Source organism: Rattus norvegicus, chromosome X (genome assembly GCF_036323735.1).
Source record: "Rattus norvegicus strain BN/NHsdMcwi chromosome X, GRCr8, whole genome shotgun sequence".
Taxonomy (NCBI): domain Eukaryota; kingdom Metazoa; phylum Chordata; class Mammalia; order Rodentia; family Muridae; genus Rattus; species Rattus norvegicus.
The window spans coordinates 52,013,021-52,029,798 of record NC_086039.1 but is presented as its reverse complement, the minus strand read 5'-3'; the positions used below and the strand labels follow the sequence as shown (position 1 = coordinate 52,029,798).

The 16,778-nt window shown below is 34.1% G+C and overlaps 1 protein-coding gene and 1 pseudogene across 11 annotated transcripts in view; one reads left to right on the top strand and one right to left on the bottom strand.

Annotated features, from left to right (window-relative positions):
* The window catches only part of Dmd (dystrophin), a 2,367,748-nt gene that overhangs the window by 1,408,047 nt on the left and 942,923 nt on the right, over window positions 1-16,778 (bottom strand). For all 11 annotated transcript variants that reach the window (XM_063279795.1, XM_063279798.1, XM_063279800.1 and 8 more), the window contains 4 exons: window positions 6,326-6,471; window positions 5,220-5,432; window positions 2,498-2,611; window positions 762-917 (listed from right to left, as the gene is read on the bottom strand). In XM_063279795.1, coding sequence (XP_063135865.1) covers window positions 762-917; window positions 2,498-2,611; window positions 5,220-5,432; window positions 6,326-6,471 — 629 coding nt within the window. The remainder of the gene's footprint in view (window positions 1-761; window positions 918-2,497; window positions 2,612-5,219; window positions 5,433-6,325; window positions 6,472-16,778) is intronic.
* Window positions 11,667-12,596, top strand: Bnip3l-ps1 (BCL2 interacting protein 3 like, pseudogene 1; annotated as a pseudogene).

The window sequence follows — 16,778 nt, the reverse complement described above, 5'->3', positions numbered from 1 at the left end:
CATATTATGTTGGACATTGGATATCAGACATTTTACATTATACATTAGATACTGGATTGTAGATATTACATACTTTATATTAATTATTTACTCTTTATTATATTTTATATATTATATATTAATTATATATAATTCTGTATGTATAATATACAATATATGTCACACATAGACTGCATATGTGTGTTATTTAATATATAATATATAACTTATTATATATAACATATAATATGTATAGTTTGTGACATACATGTGACATACAGTATATTATACTTTTGTATATTATGTTATATGTATCACATGTAATATATAAAATAAATATTTTAGGTAAAGTCATTTACTTTTATACAACATACATTATATTATGTATATGATATATAATACAAATATGTTGTATGTGTTACATATTGTATTATATGTATCATTTAATGCATATATAGTGTTGAATTAAACTTATATAATAGCTATTATATATGCCATATGCATATAATATGCATACTACTCCTCTCTCTCATTAACTCAATTAATAAAATACAGTATCAGAACTAAAATTTATTTTTTGTTTCACAATTATAGACTTTCAAATGTATAAACTATAAAATACTTCTATATGTTAGAAGAAACCTAATTCATTTGACATAAGAGTGTTTGATAAGCAATATAATCAGGAAGAAATTTTGAAATAAAGAAAATGAGGAAGATAGACTGTCAGAAAATTTACTAAATTATTGTACAGAAGCCACAGTGAATTAAACTATTCATACCTGGCGGCATATGTGATCCCACTGAGTGTTAAGTTCTTTGAGTTCCTTCTCCAGTCTTGATGCAAACTCAAATTCAGCTTCACTCTTTATCTTCTGCCCACCTTCATTAACACTGTTTAAACTGGGCTGGATTGTTTGAATATCGCCAACTAAAAGCTAAGGAAAAAATGTGTAGTTTAATGTGGATGTAATAGTACCAACATAAATTTTATTATTATATATTTACCATAACTTTCCACATGTATATTGATTATTAAAAGATGAACAATATATAAGTCTGTATACATAAGTTCCTTAAGATATTCAGTGACTGTTGTGCCATGAAGAATGCAGGAAATTTCCAATATGTTTGCTACTTACCTCACAACTTTCAAATAAATTTTATATTTGACATTTCTTGCTAGAAAATGAGTCAAATTGATGAGCTTCATACAAGAATAATTTAAAAAAATGTTGTTTTTGAAAAATAGGTTACTCCAATAATCATGTGTGGAATGATGGCATGTTTGCTTTCTAGGTTTATTAAAAGAGAATGATTACTTTCTCCATGTTGCATGACAATGGTCTAATGAATATCAATTCAACAATGATTATTGGGCTTAAGTTCTTTCAATGAAATAAGGACATAAGTTCAGATATCAACATGCATCTAAAAACTTGGCCAGAGTTTTATGTGTATTTATTCTACAGCTTGAATACAAAGGTAAAATATGTATACTTGGTGCCTGCTAGTTTAGTCAACTGATGAGCTCTATCTTCATTGAGAAAAATTGTCTCAAAAAATCCCACCATGGAAAGCAAGACAGGAAGGCACTCCTCAAATGTGGACACATCACACACACACACACACACACACACACACACACACACACACACACACACACACACGCACGCACATGCAATCATATACAACTCATTTGAATAACAACCTAAGGTAAGAATTAATGAATAGCTAAAAGTTTTTCTTTAAATTACACAAAATTTTGTGTTAATGTTTATGAAGTATGGCCAGAGTAAAAGGCAATATTGGCACTTGCAAACTTTTGGATAAAGAAACTATTTTTCTTTTCTTTTTTTTTATTGGATATTCTGTATTTACATTTCAAATGTTATTCCCATTCCTGGTTTCCTGGACATAAACCTCCTATCCCATCGTCATCCCCTTCTTCTATAAGGGTGTTCCCCCTCCCCAACCAACCCCACTTCCCACCTCCCCAAGCTGACATTTCCCTACACCGGGAGGTCCAGCCTTGGCAAGACCAAAGGCTTCTCCTCAAATTGGTGCCCAGCAAGGCCATCCTCTGCTACATATGCAGCTGGAGCCTTGGGTCAGTCCATGTCTTTGGGTAGTGATTTAGTCCCTGGGAGCTCTGGTTGGTTAGCATTGTTGTTCTTATGGTGTTGCAAGCCCCTTCAGCTCATTCAGTCCTTTCTCTAATTCCTCCAACTGGGACCCCTTCTCAGTTCAATCATTTGCAGCTAGCATTTGCCTCTGTATTTGTCATGCTCTGCCTCTGTCTCTCAGAAGACAACTATATTAGTCTCTGGTCAGCATGCACTTACTTTTTTTTTTTTCTGAAGGCCTTGAAGTTAGTTTGCAATACTCATGACCTCTATGTATTATAAAATCCAAAAACATGTTCAGGTATTGGAAACTGTTCCAGTAGGAAATAACTGAGATAATTATATAAAAGATGTATAAAAAGCATCACTTGCACATCATATAAAAATCTTACTCTGCACTGTTTGAGCTGTTTTTTCAGAATTTCAGCATCCCCCAGGGCAGGCCATTCCTCTTTCAGGAAAACATCAACTTCAGCCATCCATTTCTGCAAGGTTTTTTTGTGATTCTGGAATAAAAGAACAATTTGAAGGCATTAATAAGCTCTGATTGTTTTTAACATAGTCCATCATGATGATATATCCAAACATAAGTCAGAAAAAGCAATGAGGGATGTCTCATTTAAGCTTTATAGAAAATAATATTTTTACTAAGACTGCATTTTATGATCTACACCATGAACACTGGTGTATGAAGTCTGCTTTTGTTAAAAATTAAAAAAAATACCAAATGTGGCTTTATGAAGTACCTTTCAAGAACATTAAATCATACCCCTCTAGAGAAATTTGAAGTTTCAAAACAACACATGATAATACTAACAATGTACCTTTAGTGTACATAAAACAAACTATGCATGCAAACTCAATATTATGCTGCCTTTATAGCTTCCTTAACCTGAGCTTTGCAACTTGTTTTCTATGGTTGAGAGTTTAAACAGTCCCTTCAGTTGGGGATTTTAACAGAGGATTTTCTTATCTTTAAAGTCATAACTCTTAATTTCTTATTTGTCTAACCAATTAGAAATAATGATTAGGTAACCAATGTTATTTTTGTCCTTTAAAAATGGACAAGCACCTCCCACCCTTTTTCTGTATTACTTTTATTTATGTACTTTAGTTCAGTCACTTTTCAAATCTAAGTCTGTCCCTTCTTTAGTTGCTTGTAATTCAATTACAATGTTATTATAATTGTTTCCTTTTCTAAAATTTCTATTGAAAATATATGCTTCACAGAAAATTTCCCTTTCAATATGATTAAAATATGATTAATAACTACTTTAAAAAACATTTGACTAAATATAAGGATCTCAACTTTATCTCCTTTCTGGTATCACTCAAGACTAATTTCCTCTCTATGTCTCTTGTTATATTCATGTCTTACCATAGACTCCTTGAGGAATGAATTATTTCTTCTTAGGTTCATTCATTTCTTACTACACTCAAATCCTTTCTCTCAATTTATGTCAGTGATGGAAATATAACTATACCTTCCCTTTAAATAAATACTTGTAACAGATCTTTACAATGGTCTTATTGTTGCTGCCGTGTTTAATCGAATTCATGCAAAAGTATAGCAGCACATTTTTGAACAATATAATTCACTCTCTAATATACATTTTATGGTTTAAATATGAACTGAGCATCTGCTTCATTTTACAAGGAACTCATTTTTGCTTCTTTAATACTATGTCCCAGTAGATTATAGAGTAGCTGAGATCACTTGTAGAATGGTGTTTCATTATTTCTTTCTTTTGTCAATTGACTTCTTTCTTAATAAGTTATACTGCTTAACACAGTTGCACATGTTTAATCTGAAAGCAAATATACCTAATCAAAAAACCATGCACATGATACGTGACATTATAGATATGAAAAAGGTAAAAATGTGAACAATATACTTTATCATTTGCCATATCACAATGTATATAATAGAATTCTGTTTTATTAAGAGAAAGGTAAGGAAAAGCAAAAGGAGTGCCATGGAGCCCAGGGAATGCATTGCCTTCCCTCTCAGAGGTGCAGGCAGTGGGAGTGAAAAATTTGAAGAAAGACTGGGAAGAGGGAAACTTTTAGAATGTAAGTGAAAAATCCCTTAATTTAAAATGCAGAAGATGGTACAGTGGCGGGTAGCAGGATAGACAGAAACAAATTCAGAGCCAGATATGGATACAATGCCACCAAAAGATGCTAACATGAAAGAAGATAGGCTCTTGAACAAAAGATTGTATGTTGCTTCAAGCAGCTAAAAATAGCAAACAAATACAATTTCTCTTAAGCCGCCATATAAGAGTGGGCTGCAATCATTGCTAGCTTCAGTCGAACATGTCAGTCATGGATTCGACACTCCTGGTAGTGCTTTAGTACAAGAATAATGAAGTTATTATCGAAGTAAGGGCTCTATTCTGTTCTAATGACTTTAAATGAAGTCATGACAGTTTTGAACTTTCTTTTCTAATGTTATTATATTTCACAATTGGCTAACTAAGAGAAACAAAATCTGTCAAATTAACTAATTGAGAATTACAGACTCAAATGTAGTTGTTGGATTATTGCACTCAGTCTAGGTTATTATTAATGTGTTAGAACTACCAAATTACTAAGTTAATTGAAGGCAATGTAGGGAAGAAAATGTAGCAGAAATTAAACATATATTCATCAGTCAAAAGTGAAATATAGTAGTTAAAACCTATGCCTGCCATATATATATATACATATATATATGTATATATATATATATATGTGTGTGTGTGTGTGTGTGTGTGTGTGTGTGTGTGTATGTGTGTGTGTGTGTGTGCATGCTGTGATCTAAATCTTATCTACAACTAACAGAAAATGTAAGTAATGGAATAAGGATATTTTAAATTATGTTAAAAGTGTTTAGCATAATTTGTGTTGGTGAAAAAGTCAATTGTTCTATACAGACAATCCAAGAAAAATGATATATTACTGTTTACATAGGACAAATAGGCGAGTTGCAATCCTTTGAAATAGATTGGGCTTTTGATAGCATCAATAACTTTGAGGGACTTTGGGTAAAGTATCTGTTTCCAATCACATTTTACAATTCATTGCTATGTGAAAAATAATTACAACATAATAAGCCAAACCTCAGCGTACCTGAAATTTTCGAAGTTTATTCATATGTTCTTCTAGCTTTTGGCAATGTTCCACCAACTGGGTCGAGAGCTTCTTCCAGCGCCCCTCCACCTCTTCAAATTCTGACTGATATTTTTGGCTTATTTCTGAAGGTGCTTTCTTGGCTATCTCTTTCACAGTGGCATTCAGATAGTTGAAGCCATTTTGTTGCTCTTTCAAAGAGCTTTGCAGAGCCTCAAAATTAGAAATAGAAGTGCATTTACACTAACCGATGCATACTTGATGAGTTTCATTCACATCAAGAAGAAGGTAAATACAAGTTTATGTAATTTAGAGATTTAAACAAAGTAGAATGTCTGATAAAGCAATCATATGCATTTTATGAATAATTTCTATTATTTTCCAAAGCATATTTTATTTAACCAGAAATTTAAAAGATCTAATTTCACCAAATGTCTATGTATAAATAATTATGTTTATGACATATGTAATACATTTTAACTTATCTACAGTAAAACCTTATTAAGCAAATATTATGCAATATATTTTCAGATTTTAAAAGAATAAGTATCCAACATGGGATTTTTAGAATCAACAAAAATTTAGTCTTCACATATCCTCACATCACAGGAGTTTTCTTACTAGTATATAATTTCCTGATTTAGGTTATTAAAATAACTACTCAATATCAAGCATTTAATCATAATGCTACAGTTTGTGAATATTTATATTCTAACTAATTATACAAATACATTGAGTTTACCTATGCTTAAAAATATCAGAAGTTGTAAATAGTGTAATTATAAAAATAATGTGATTCAATTTTAATAATCTTGCTTAATATCTTAAAATGTCACTAAATCTAAAAGGAAATTATAGATTTCCTTTACTATAGTACTTTAAATTTAAATATAAATATTTATATATTGTGCATGTTTATAAAAATAATATACAGAGAGAAATTAGGAAAGGTCATATTTTGGGGACAAATTCTCCTGTTCATTTTTTCAACTCCTAACCTATGATTTCTTTCTTTATTATCTTTACTTATATTTAATATATCAATGAAATCTTTTGACTAATAAGACATGTTCTTTGTTGCTTGTGATATTCAAATGTCCACAGACCTGTAATTTCCCGAGTCTCTCCTCCATTATTTCATATTCAGTAACACTAAGATGAGGTATAGAGAGTTTGTTTTCTGATTGCTGGATCCATGTCCGGATGCTACTCATTGTCTCTTGATAGCGCATTGGTGGTAAAGTGTCAAAAACTTAAAGAAAGAGAATAACAATGAAATAAATTCAAACCCTATCATGTTTTCCTAATTTGTCAGCAAATGTAATTATATTAAGTATTAACTAATATACATGCTTGAAATATACTGGCTAGTTTCTATTGTGAAGCTGCCTTCTTACCTAAAACATATCTGGCATATTCAGAACATTTATGAGATATGCTGAATTTTCAAATGAGCCCACCAAACTCTCAGTTAATACATTCATTTGGAAATTGAGTTAGTTGCTGAGTATATTTTTTACCAATGTCATATAGATTATTTTAGGAAACAAAAATATATCAAATATTGAAAACAACAATTCCAGTGGTGGTTTATCTTAGGAAAAATAATGCTATTACCCAAAGTCCTTAATATTTTAAATGAAATAATATCACTTATTTTACTAAATGAAATCTATTTATATGTAATTAATATGTATCAATAACTCCAATAGAAATTTGTATCATTTAGCATGATATACCAGTGAATTACATATTATAAAATGTAGGGAGCAGCTCGGTAAAACAAAGATGGCTCCGACGGATTAAACAACTTATCACGCATGCGCAGGCTTGTCCCCTTGCCAGGGCAGCCATAGGATAATGAGGTCATCCGGCGCCCTCCTGTGGTGAACAACAGTACTGCACATGTGCGGGTTTGCACCTGGCATCAATTTGGCCGGGGCGGTACTATGCTAATGGGGTGGTTCATGCTCCGCCAATCCCTGGAAGACAAGCAGCAGGGGTGATAGTGGGGTGATTCGTGCTCCGCCAATCCCTGAAAGACAATTAGCATAGCCCCAGCCTGTTGTGTATATAAGGCGAGCGCTTTTGCAGCTTGAGGTCCCCGTATCAGCAATGAGGTGGTCCTGCAATAAAGGTTGTTGAGAAGAATCCTAAGGCGTTGCGTCTTGCTTGCCCGCCGAGTTGGGCGCGAAATAAAAGCCATTTAAATTAATAGAATTCAGAATGTAAACTATAGGCAACTATACTTTTCTACCAATAATCAGATCCAGTATACTGAACAAAGCTATCTAGCTTCATAACCAAAACCACTACTGAAAAGCATTTATTACTTTTTCAGTGTCTCTCTTTACAAATCCACTGGAAAGAAATAACAAAACTAGTACCTATACCAAGACTGACCATTATTGAGAACTTAGCCAATAAGTAGAAACCACAAAATAATTAGTTGGACATGGTGGCATGTGTCTGTAATACTGGAAATTATGAACTAGAGACAAGAGGATCAAGAGTACCAGCCTAGTCTTATCTACACAGTGAAGTCTGAGGAAGTATGGGGCACATGACATACTGTCTGAAAATGATACAATGTATTTAAAGGTAATAAATGCACATTAAAGTAGAATAAAGTATAATATTTTCAAAGAATTAAGTGGATAGATTTCTTAGCAAATTATAATAAACAAATACAACAAAATCAAAATGTAATGATTTCTCAGAATTAAACATGTTAAATGAAATATAAAAGAAAATGATTACATGATAATAAATGATAGTATAATCTAATGTAAATGTATCCCAGAAAGAATATAATAGAATTAATATTTCAAATCAGTAGTATTGATTTTGTCATACAAAAAATTAATGAAAAAGACATGGAAAGATGGTTCAGTATCTCTGGTGTGTAGACCAAGGTTTGGATTCCTAGAACCCATGTAAATGGTGGGTGCTTATGATAGCTATCATGGAATTACTAGCATTGGCTGGCAGAAAGGATACTTGAATGTATACTAGATCAGGTGAGTAGCCATGTTCATAAGATCTGCTTTGGACTGATAGAGCCTGATAAGTGCAGAAGTGATTAAGAGGGCTTTCTGCAATTGAATTCAGGCACAGGGTATATATACCCACGCATATGAACATGTACACATACATACAAGTACAACCTTCATATACATAATGAAAAGAAAAATAATCATGAGACAAAACTTAATTTATTTCACTATATGAAATGAAGTTATGTGAATATTTTTATTTTATAATATTTATAAACTCCATGCATAAATTCTCTGTATACTATATGAAAAAATTAGAAACTATCAGACATACCATTTAATGGGATGTCCTAAAGACAGTGATAATTTTAGCATATAGTTTTTTAAGAAATTGTATACACATATTTAAGAGTTAATGTCCAATTTTCTTTTCTGTAAAAGCCTATTTGCTGCTTTCAAGCTCAGTATTTTGTTGTATTTTAATTGTGTTATCTTTAAAAACTATATTTTCCCCCATGTGTGTGTCTGTGTGCCTGTGTTTGTGTGTGTATGTACACCTCTGTATCTGTGTGTATGTGTGTGTGTGAGAGAGAAAGTCCATGCAACATGTGCCTACAGATATCAGAATAAATCACCACATCCTGTGTAGCTGGAGTAACAGGAAGTTGTGTGTGGCCCAACATGGATATTGAGAACTGAATTCAGGTCCTCAGCAGGAGCTTTAGTGTTCCTGATGACTAATGTAGTATGCTTAATCACCAACCCCAGACTCAAGACTAAGTGTTTTAATTTATATAAACAATGATTTTTGTCACAATTGATCTGATACGTTTATTTGTTTATTCATACACAAAACCACAGGAGTCTGACAAATGGTGATGGTACATGTAGGCATTAATTATTAAATGCAAAGTTCTGAGATAGTCTAATAGTAGGTGATAAGAGGTTTGCAGGACAGAACATAGATTTCATAGACATTGATTTAATTCGACATGAATATTTACATTTTAGAAAAGAATTTATGTTTCCCCTACAGTAGTCATTGAGGAAAACAATTATGTATATTAGAATGTTGCCAGATATTACATTAATCATTTAAATTGTATTGAAATGATGAATATATGTCAGGGTAGAAAATTATGCATACAGAGATAAGTGAAGGTGCTTTTATTAGTAAGAAACTGGCAAAATTTTATGCCATGTAACAATTATTTCTCCTTGTTTTATAGACATAGGCTAATTAGTATAACAATCAGGAAATGAGATTCTTCATTTTTTGAAACCTAGATGTGAACTCTGCTGTAGATTTTGTACCTTCAGTGAATCCCTTAAGCTTTCAGGAGTTTAGACATCATTGGTAGAAATGTGGATGAGAATATGCTTGGGAGAAATAAATGATGGAATGTGTTCATAATTTCTTATTAAGGCAATTATCTTCCACATGCTTGGAGTACCAGGAATGCCACAAGTGAAGCTCCAAATATCTCTGAATGTTTAAATTTCAGTTGTTGAATTCGTCAATGAACTAATAATTACTAAAAATTAATAGCTATTATAATGAGCATTGGAAAAAGACAGGGGGAGTACATTTAAAGTAACAGAGGCAGTTACAGAAAACGTAGGAAAGTAAGTGAAGGCAGGAAAATAATTTCATATCATTGAGCAAATGAATGAACAGAATTCTAATGAAAAACATTAGAATAATCCAAGTTCTACACCAAAGGTTTTATACAACCTGTAGCTCTGCACTAAGAGAATTTAAATAACTGGATGATTTTTATTATTATTATTATTATTATTATTATTATTATTATTATTATTATTATTTTATAATGTTCTGATCTATGAGATCATTCAAATGAAATTGAGTATCAGATCACTCATCTCTTCTGCATGCTGACCACCAGTTTAACCAGTAGTATTTGTTGAAAATGCTTTCCTTTTTCCACTGTATAGTTTTGGGTTCTTTGTCAAACATCAAGTGGCCATAGGTATGTGGATTCATTTCTGGGACTTTAATTCTATTCCATTGATTTCCCTGTCTTTCTCTGTACCAATGATATGGGGAGAGTGGGAATCCCTGCCTTATCCCTGATTTTAGTGGAATTGCGTCAAGTTTCTCTTCATTTAATTTGATGTTGGTTATTGGATTGCAGTATATTGCTTTTGTTTCGTTTAGTTATGTGCCTTGAATTCTTGATCTTTCCAAGACTTTTAACGTGAAGAGGGTGTTGTATTTTGTCAAAGGCCTTTTCATCATCTAAAGAGATGATCATGATTTTTCCCCCTTTGAGTTTGTTTATATAGTGGATTACTTTGTAGGATATCCATTATTGAACCATCCCTGCACCCCCGAAATGAAGCCTACTTGATCATGTTGAATGATCAGTTTATGTATTCATGAATTTTATTGAGTATTTTTGCATCAACATATATAAGGGAAGTTGGTTTGAAGTTCTTTTTGTTGGGTCGTTGTATGGTTTAGGTGTCAGTGTAACTATGGCTTCATGGAATAAATTAGGTAATACTCCTTCTATTTCTATTTTATGGAATAGTTTGGAGAGTATTGGTATTAAGTCTATTAGTATTGAAGGTCTGATACAATTATGTGAAGGAGTGGCAGTTGGGATACATTTAATAACTCCTTGTGTTTCCTTAGGGGTTATGGGACAGTTCAGATGGTTTACCTGATCCCGATTTAACTTAAAATCATCCATTTTTTTTCAGTTTTGTTGAATATAGGCTTTTGCAGTAGGATCTGATGATTTTTTTGAATTTCTTCAGTTTCTGTTGTTATGCCTCCCTTTTCATTTCTGATTTTCTTAATTTGAAAACTGTCTCTGTCCCCTCTGGTTAGTTTGGTTAAGGGTTTATCTATCTTGTTGATTTTTCTCAAAGATCCAGTTCCTGATTTTACTGATTCTTTCAATAGTTTTCTTTGTTTCTACTTGGTTGATTTCAGTCCTGAGTTTGATTATTTCCTGCCATCTACTCCTCTTGACTGTATTTGCTTCTTTATGTTCTATAGTTTACAGATATGTTGTTTAGTTGCTAATGTAGGATCTCTCCAATTTCTTTATGAAGGCACTCAGAGCTCTGAGTTTTCCTCTTAGCACTGCTTTCATTGTGTCCCATAAGTTTTGGGATGCTGTGTCTTCATTTTCATTAAATTCTAAAAAGTCTTTAACTCTCAGTTGTTAGTGATACATACATTTTATTGTTAAGGTATAAATATGCCATATTACATAGAAAAATTATACTAAAGTTGATAAAATATGTAGGATATGTTAAAGACAAATGATATTAGATTCACTGTATAAAAATATTAAATTGGAGGTGAGACTGTTTAAGAAATGCTGGGCCTCTTCAAAGGCCACCATTTTCTGTGACCTGGCAGTCAGCCTCATATCAGCACCCTAGTGGGTCAGAGGACAGGAGGGAGGCAGTATCTTCCAGGTACCTTGTCTACCTGAATTGCCAGGAGCTGGAAAGTGACATTGAATACATTCTGAGGATGGAAAGTGTGGAGTTGAAAGAAGAATGGAAGGATGAAGATTTTCTAATACCTTTATCAGAAGATGACAGCATTGGAGCAGTTATACTAGATGTAATTGCTCCACACAGTGAGCCTGGCATACTAGAAGCTAATGGAAAGAATCTATATGAGAAACTAATGCCATCAAGCATCATCCTCACTTTGAATCCTAGTGAAGGCCCTATGTGGTCTGATGGTTTGCATGAAGGTGAAGTTGACCTGGAAGGCTTTGTCTACCCCATCAGAGAACAATGATGAGTTTGGGTGGGAAGGTGATCTTCCCATACCTAAATCTACTGAAGATAAAGGAAAGTCTCAATTACTGAATACACAGCCACAGAAGAAAAGGATGGATGCAGCATGTGCACGTTCAGAATTAGCAGGACCACGATTGTAATCAAACCCTACAAAATTTTACTACCTGTGGAGGTTATTATGGGGATGGCTTAAATGCTACTGTTATATTTACTCTCTGTTTTATGCCTGAAAGTGGTCAGCCTAACTAGAGATATATGATCTTTAAATATGTTATTGGCCTTTTTGAGCTGTTGGTATCAGAGCACTTCATACATGATGATTGATTTAAATGGTGCAACAACTTGAAGGAAAATTCCCTGTCTGGGATGTTTCAAGAGATGCTACCAGCAAATTGACAGATGATTAATGAAAAACCTAAGGTCTCTAATCATTGTCCACCCTTCTTGGTTTATGCAAACATTTATGGCTGTTACAATACCATTTATCAGTTCAGAATTCACTCAGGAAGTTAGATATATCTTTAATTTGACAGTACTGGCAGAGCTTGTTCCCGTGGAGTATGTGCATCATACCAGAGTTCAGCAAACACGTTCATCAAGAGCTTAATGCAAAAGAAGAACCACTAAAAAGTAAGCAATAAGTTCGGGATTCTGTCCAGACAAGACAAAGAAAACTGGGGAGTCAGAGCCGTAGTACATCCTAGTGCACTTGTGGCTCATGTGTTTAAGTAACCTGTTATAAAATTTACTTGAGTTTTTTCCAAATGAACTCTTGTACAAGGGACTGCTTACTTCTGTCATGGTTTGAAACTCTTGATTTTAGCTCTTTAATGACTAATTATATTGTATTTTATATTGCTAAATAGCAGAGAACTACACTTTATATAAAGCAATTTTTACATTTTTTACTTGAATGATGCATCTTCTATAAAGTATATACATAAATAAAAAAATGAAAGAAATAATGTATATTTTTATGTTGGGCACAATATATTTTAGTGTCTACCTATGTCATGAATGAATATGAAAATTAATAAGACTAGGATTTTAAATGTAAGTACATGTAAGCTTTATAAATAGTTGTATATAAAATCTGGGTAAGTTAGGCTGGGTTGTCTTAAAGCAAGGACAGATAAACTGACACCAAGAAGTACCTAAGGTTGTGCATGTGATCTAGGCAGTAGAAGTGGCCTGAGCTTCTCCTCACCTGAAATCTCATTGCTTTCTTAATGTGGTGGAAGGGCAGGCAGGTGAATGACTCTTTCTTCTCTAAAGATATATTAGAAACAGAACTAGAGATTTTGAGAAGTTAGCAGTTAGGGTTTGTATAAATATATGACATTTTACTTTACCCAAAGTGAGAAGTGAGAACTGTTAAGGAAAGAAAGAAAGAAAGAAAGAAAGAAAGAAAGAAAGAAAGAAAGAAAGAAAGAAAGAAAGAAAGAAAAAGAAAGAAGGGAGGGAGGGAGGGAGGGAGGGAGGGAGGAAGGAAGGAAGGAAGGAAGGAAGGAAGGAAGGAAAGAAGGAAGAATGAGGTGTCTTTGAGTCTTCAATTGAGTGCTCAGGATCAGCTATATCTATAGAGCAGATGGGTTTCTATTGCAATGATCTCACAATGGGACACTGTATCAAAGTACCTCTTCACAGGTACTTAAACTACAGTGGTATGTGACCTAAGCAGATGAGTGTGTTTCTGTTGGATGATTTGACAGTGCTATACATTGGTTGGTTCTGTGAAGCACTGCTGCTATTCACTCAGAATAGCATTTGCTGTATTTAAGCTCTTATTTCTTGTTGTTAAGTACCTTCACTAAACATTGAAAGAAATATCGTTGGGGCTCCAAAAAATGAATATTAAATTGAACTTATTTTTTATTATCCAGGCTTGGTACCAGTTTGATCATTGTATATAAACTATGTGTACTGAACTATTGATTTCTCAGAATGTACTACATAAAATGTATACTTAAATACCAGTCTGTGGATTGGAGGCTATCCTCTGAGATCTCTGGCCCGGCCAGTTGCAAGGGTTAAGGTTTTAAGGGTAAAGAGCATGAACATGGAGGGGGGATTGCCTCTGTGGTCTTTGTTGCTGCAGCCGTTGCTCTGCTTCTCTATCTCTACTGCCCCAGCATGAGCTGTTGCTCTAAGATGCTGCACTGGCTGAGCAGGATGGAACTGGGCAGAGATGATGGGTGCCTGGCTAGTCAGTGAAATGAGTATGGGGAACTTATAGAGCATTCTCTACCTAGGCAGTGTTACAGCTCTTGTGTCAAATGCTCTCAGAAGACAAAATAATTCTCACATATAATTTTAAATTCTGGATAGAATCTTATATACAGTTTTGGGGTGGATTGGGGTTGGACAGCAATTGCTTTCCTATTGGCTTGGTTGGACATGCTAGAGAAGCCTCATCCACATGTGGAGGAGCTTGGGAGCCGTGCCCCTTTGTGATTGATGGCTATAATTCTCTCTAGAAGAGGATGCGGGTACATGACAGGGGCCTGGTACCAGGTGCAGACAAAGCTCCTACCATCACTTCAGGGTCCTTGGGGCTTCACGCCTTAGCTTGAAAAGATGAACCTTACCAGGCTTCCATTCACAGTCTACCACCACACATTTAAAAATAAAATAAATGTCAAATAAATTAAAAATTAGAAAATTGTATGTTTCTCTAAAAAGCTATGTGAATTACCCTGATGTGGTTATACATTACATTACATACAGGATTTAAACATAAACCTGTAATATATATATATATATATATATATATATATATATATATATAATTTGTGTTCAGTTAAAAATAAAGATGCATTTAGAAGCAAATAATCTGTACATTTGATAAATGAGTAGTATATATTTTCATATTTGCTATATTATGGAACAACCCAAAGTAATATTAAATTTAGAATGTTATATTATAACACTTTACTTACATTTTAAAATAGCATATATTGCCTAAAGCTAAGTTAATATTTTGACAGCTATATATTTAGAGATCATAATAGGTAGCTACATAAATAGATGGGAACAAAATAAGGGACACATAAAAAGACATCAAGACATATTAAAGAATAAACTGAAATTTAAAAAAGTAAAATAGCTCTGTGCCCAAATCCAGTAGCGGAGAGAGCTGGACTCTCAGAAGTGTGGGCAATCCTGAGAACTCAAAGGAGACAACTACTTCTGCTCATATTCCTGGCCCAAGAAGTACTCACCTAATGGCCTATGTGCCCTTTGAGCACAGGGACCTAGGAGCAGTCAGGGGCAGGAGCCTTCAAGTTTCTGCCTGCACCCAGAGCTGAAAGCCCATCACCAGGAATGCTGACACACCTGAGAACAGAGGTAAGACCAACTCTTTTGCTCTAATCAACCTGACTGGTGATCTCAGGACACACAAAGGCAAGAGCAGTACAGGAGTGCTGGCACACAGGCTTACAGGAGGGTCAAGTGACTGTCAGAGACAGAAAGACAAGCTAACACCAGAGACAACCTGATGGTGAGAGGAAAGCACAACAGAACCCTAAGCAACAGAAACTAAGACTAAATGGCATCATCAGAGCCCAGTTCTCCAACCACAGCAAATACTGGATATTCAAACCTACTGGAAAAAGAAAGATTTGGATATAAAATGACACCTCATGAAGATAGAGGACTTTAAGAAGGTCATTAATAAATCCATTAAAAAGGTACAGGAAGTGCATGCTGACAGGAGCCTGATATAGCTGTCTCCTGAGAGGCACAGCCAGAGTGTGACAAATACAGAGTTGATTGCTAGCAGCAAACCGTTGAACTAAGAATGGGGTTCCCATTGGAAGAGGAAAAGAAAGGATTGAAGGAGCTAATGGGGCTTGCAACCCCATAAGCACTACAACACCAACCAAGTAGTGTTAAACCACTACCTGAAGAGTACACATGGACAGACCCCTGGCTCCAGTTGCATATGGAACAGAGGATGGCCTTCTTGGGCACCAATGGGAGGAGAAGCCCTTGGTCCTGCCAAGGCTGGACCCCCCAGTGTAGGAGAATGTCAGCACGGGGAGGTGGGAAGGGGAATGTGGCTGGGGAGGTGGTACACTTTTATAGAAGCAGGGGTAGGAGGATGGGATAGGAGGTTATGGACGGGAAACCAGGAAAGGAATAACATTTGAAATATAAATTAAAAAAAATCCAATAAAAGAAAAAAAGAAAAAAAGAAAAAGGAATTAATGAAGTAAAAGTAAACTAGACAAAACTTCTAATTTAGAGCTATAATATTTAACTGCAGTTGATTCCTATTTAGAACCTTAATTCAGTTTCATAGGAGTGAATGTAAGTTATAAGTCAAATGCCTTGACTGTATCACCATAGAGAACATTTTAATATTTATAATAACATTTTATTCTGCTATCTCTAGAAAAGTAAATTGTCATTTTCTATATTATTTTCCTGTATCTACAACATCAATTCTTTAGGGGCTCTATCTAATCGTTATTGTTATCTCTGTAATGAGTCCACTTCAAAGTGACCTCACTCAGAATTCCTATTATTTCCACCTCCATTCTTGTCTCACTGAACTCATATTCCACTAATTATTTTACATATCAGCAGGAGTCTTATTTTCAGTAATGTAAATATGATGATGTAATTCACTTCAATTACACTAAATCCTTTACCAGACATTTTGAGTGTAGGGAACGCTATGCCCATCTTGTCCTCTTCCTTCTGTAATATTCTAGGTTCCAGTCTTTCAGACTTCCTTTATTTTCCTTGGACCTTTTCTTTAAAC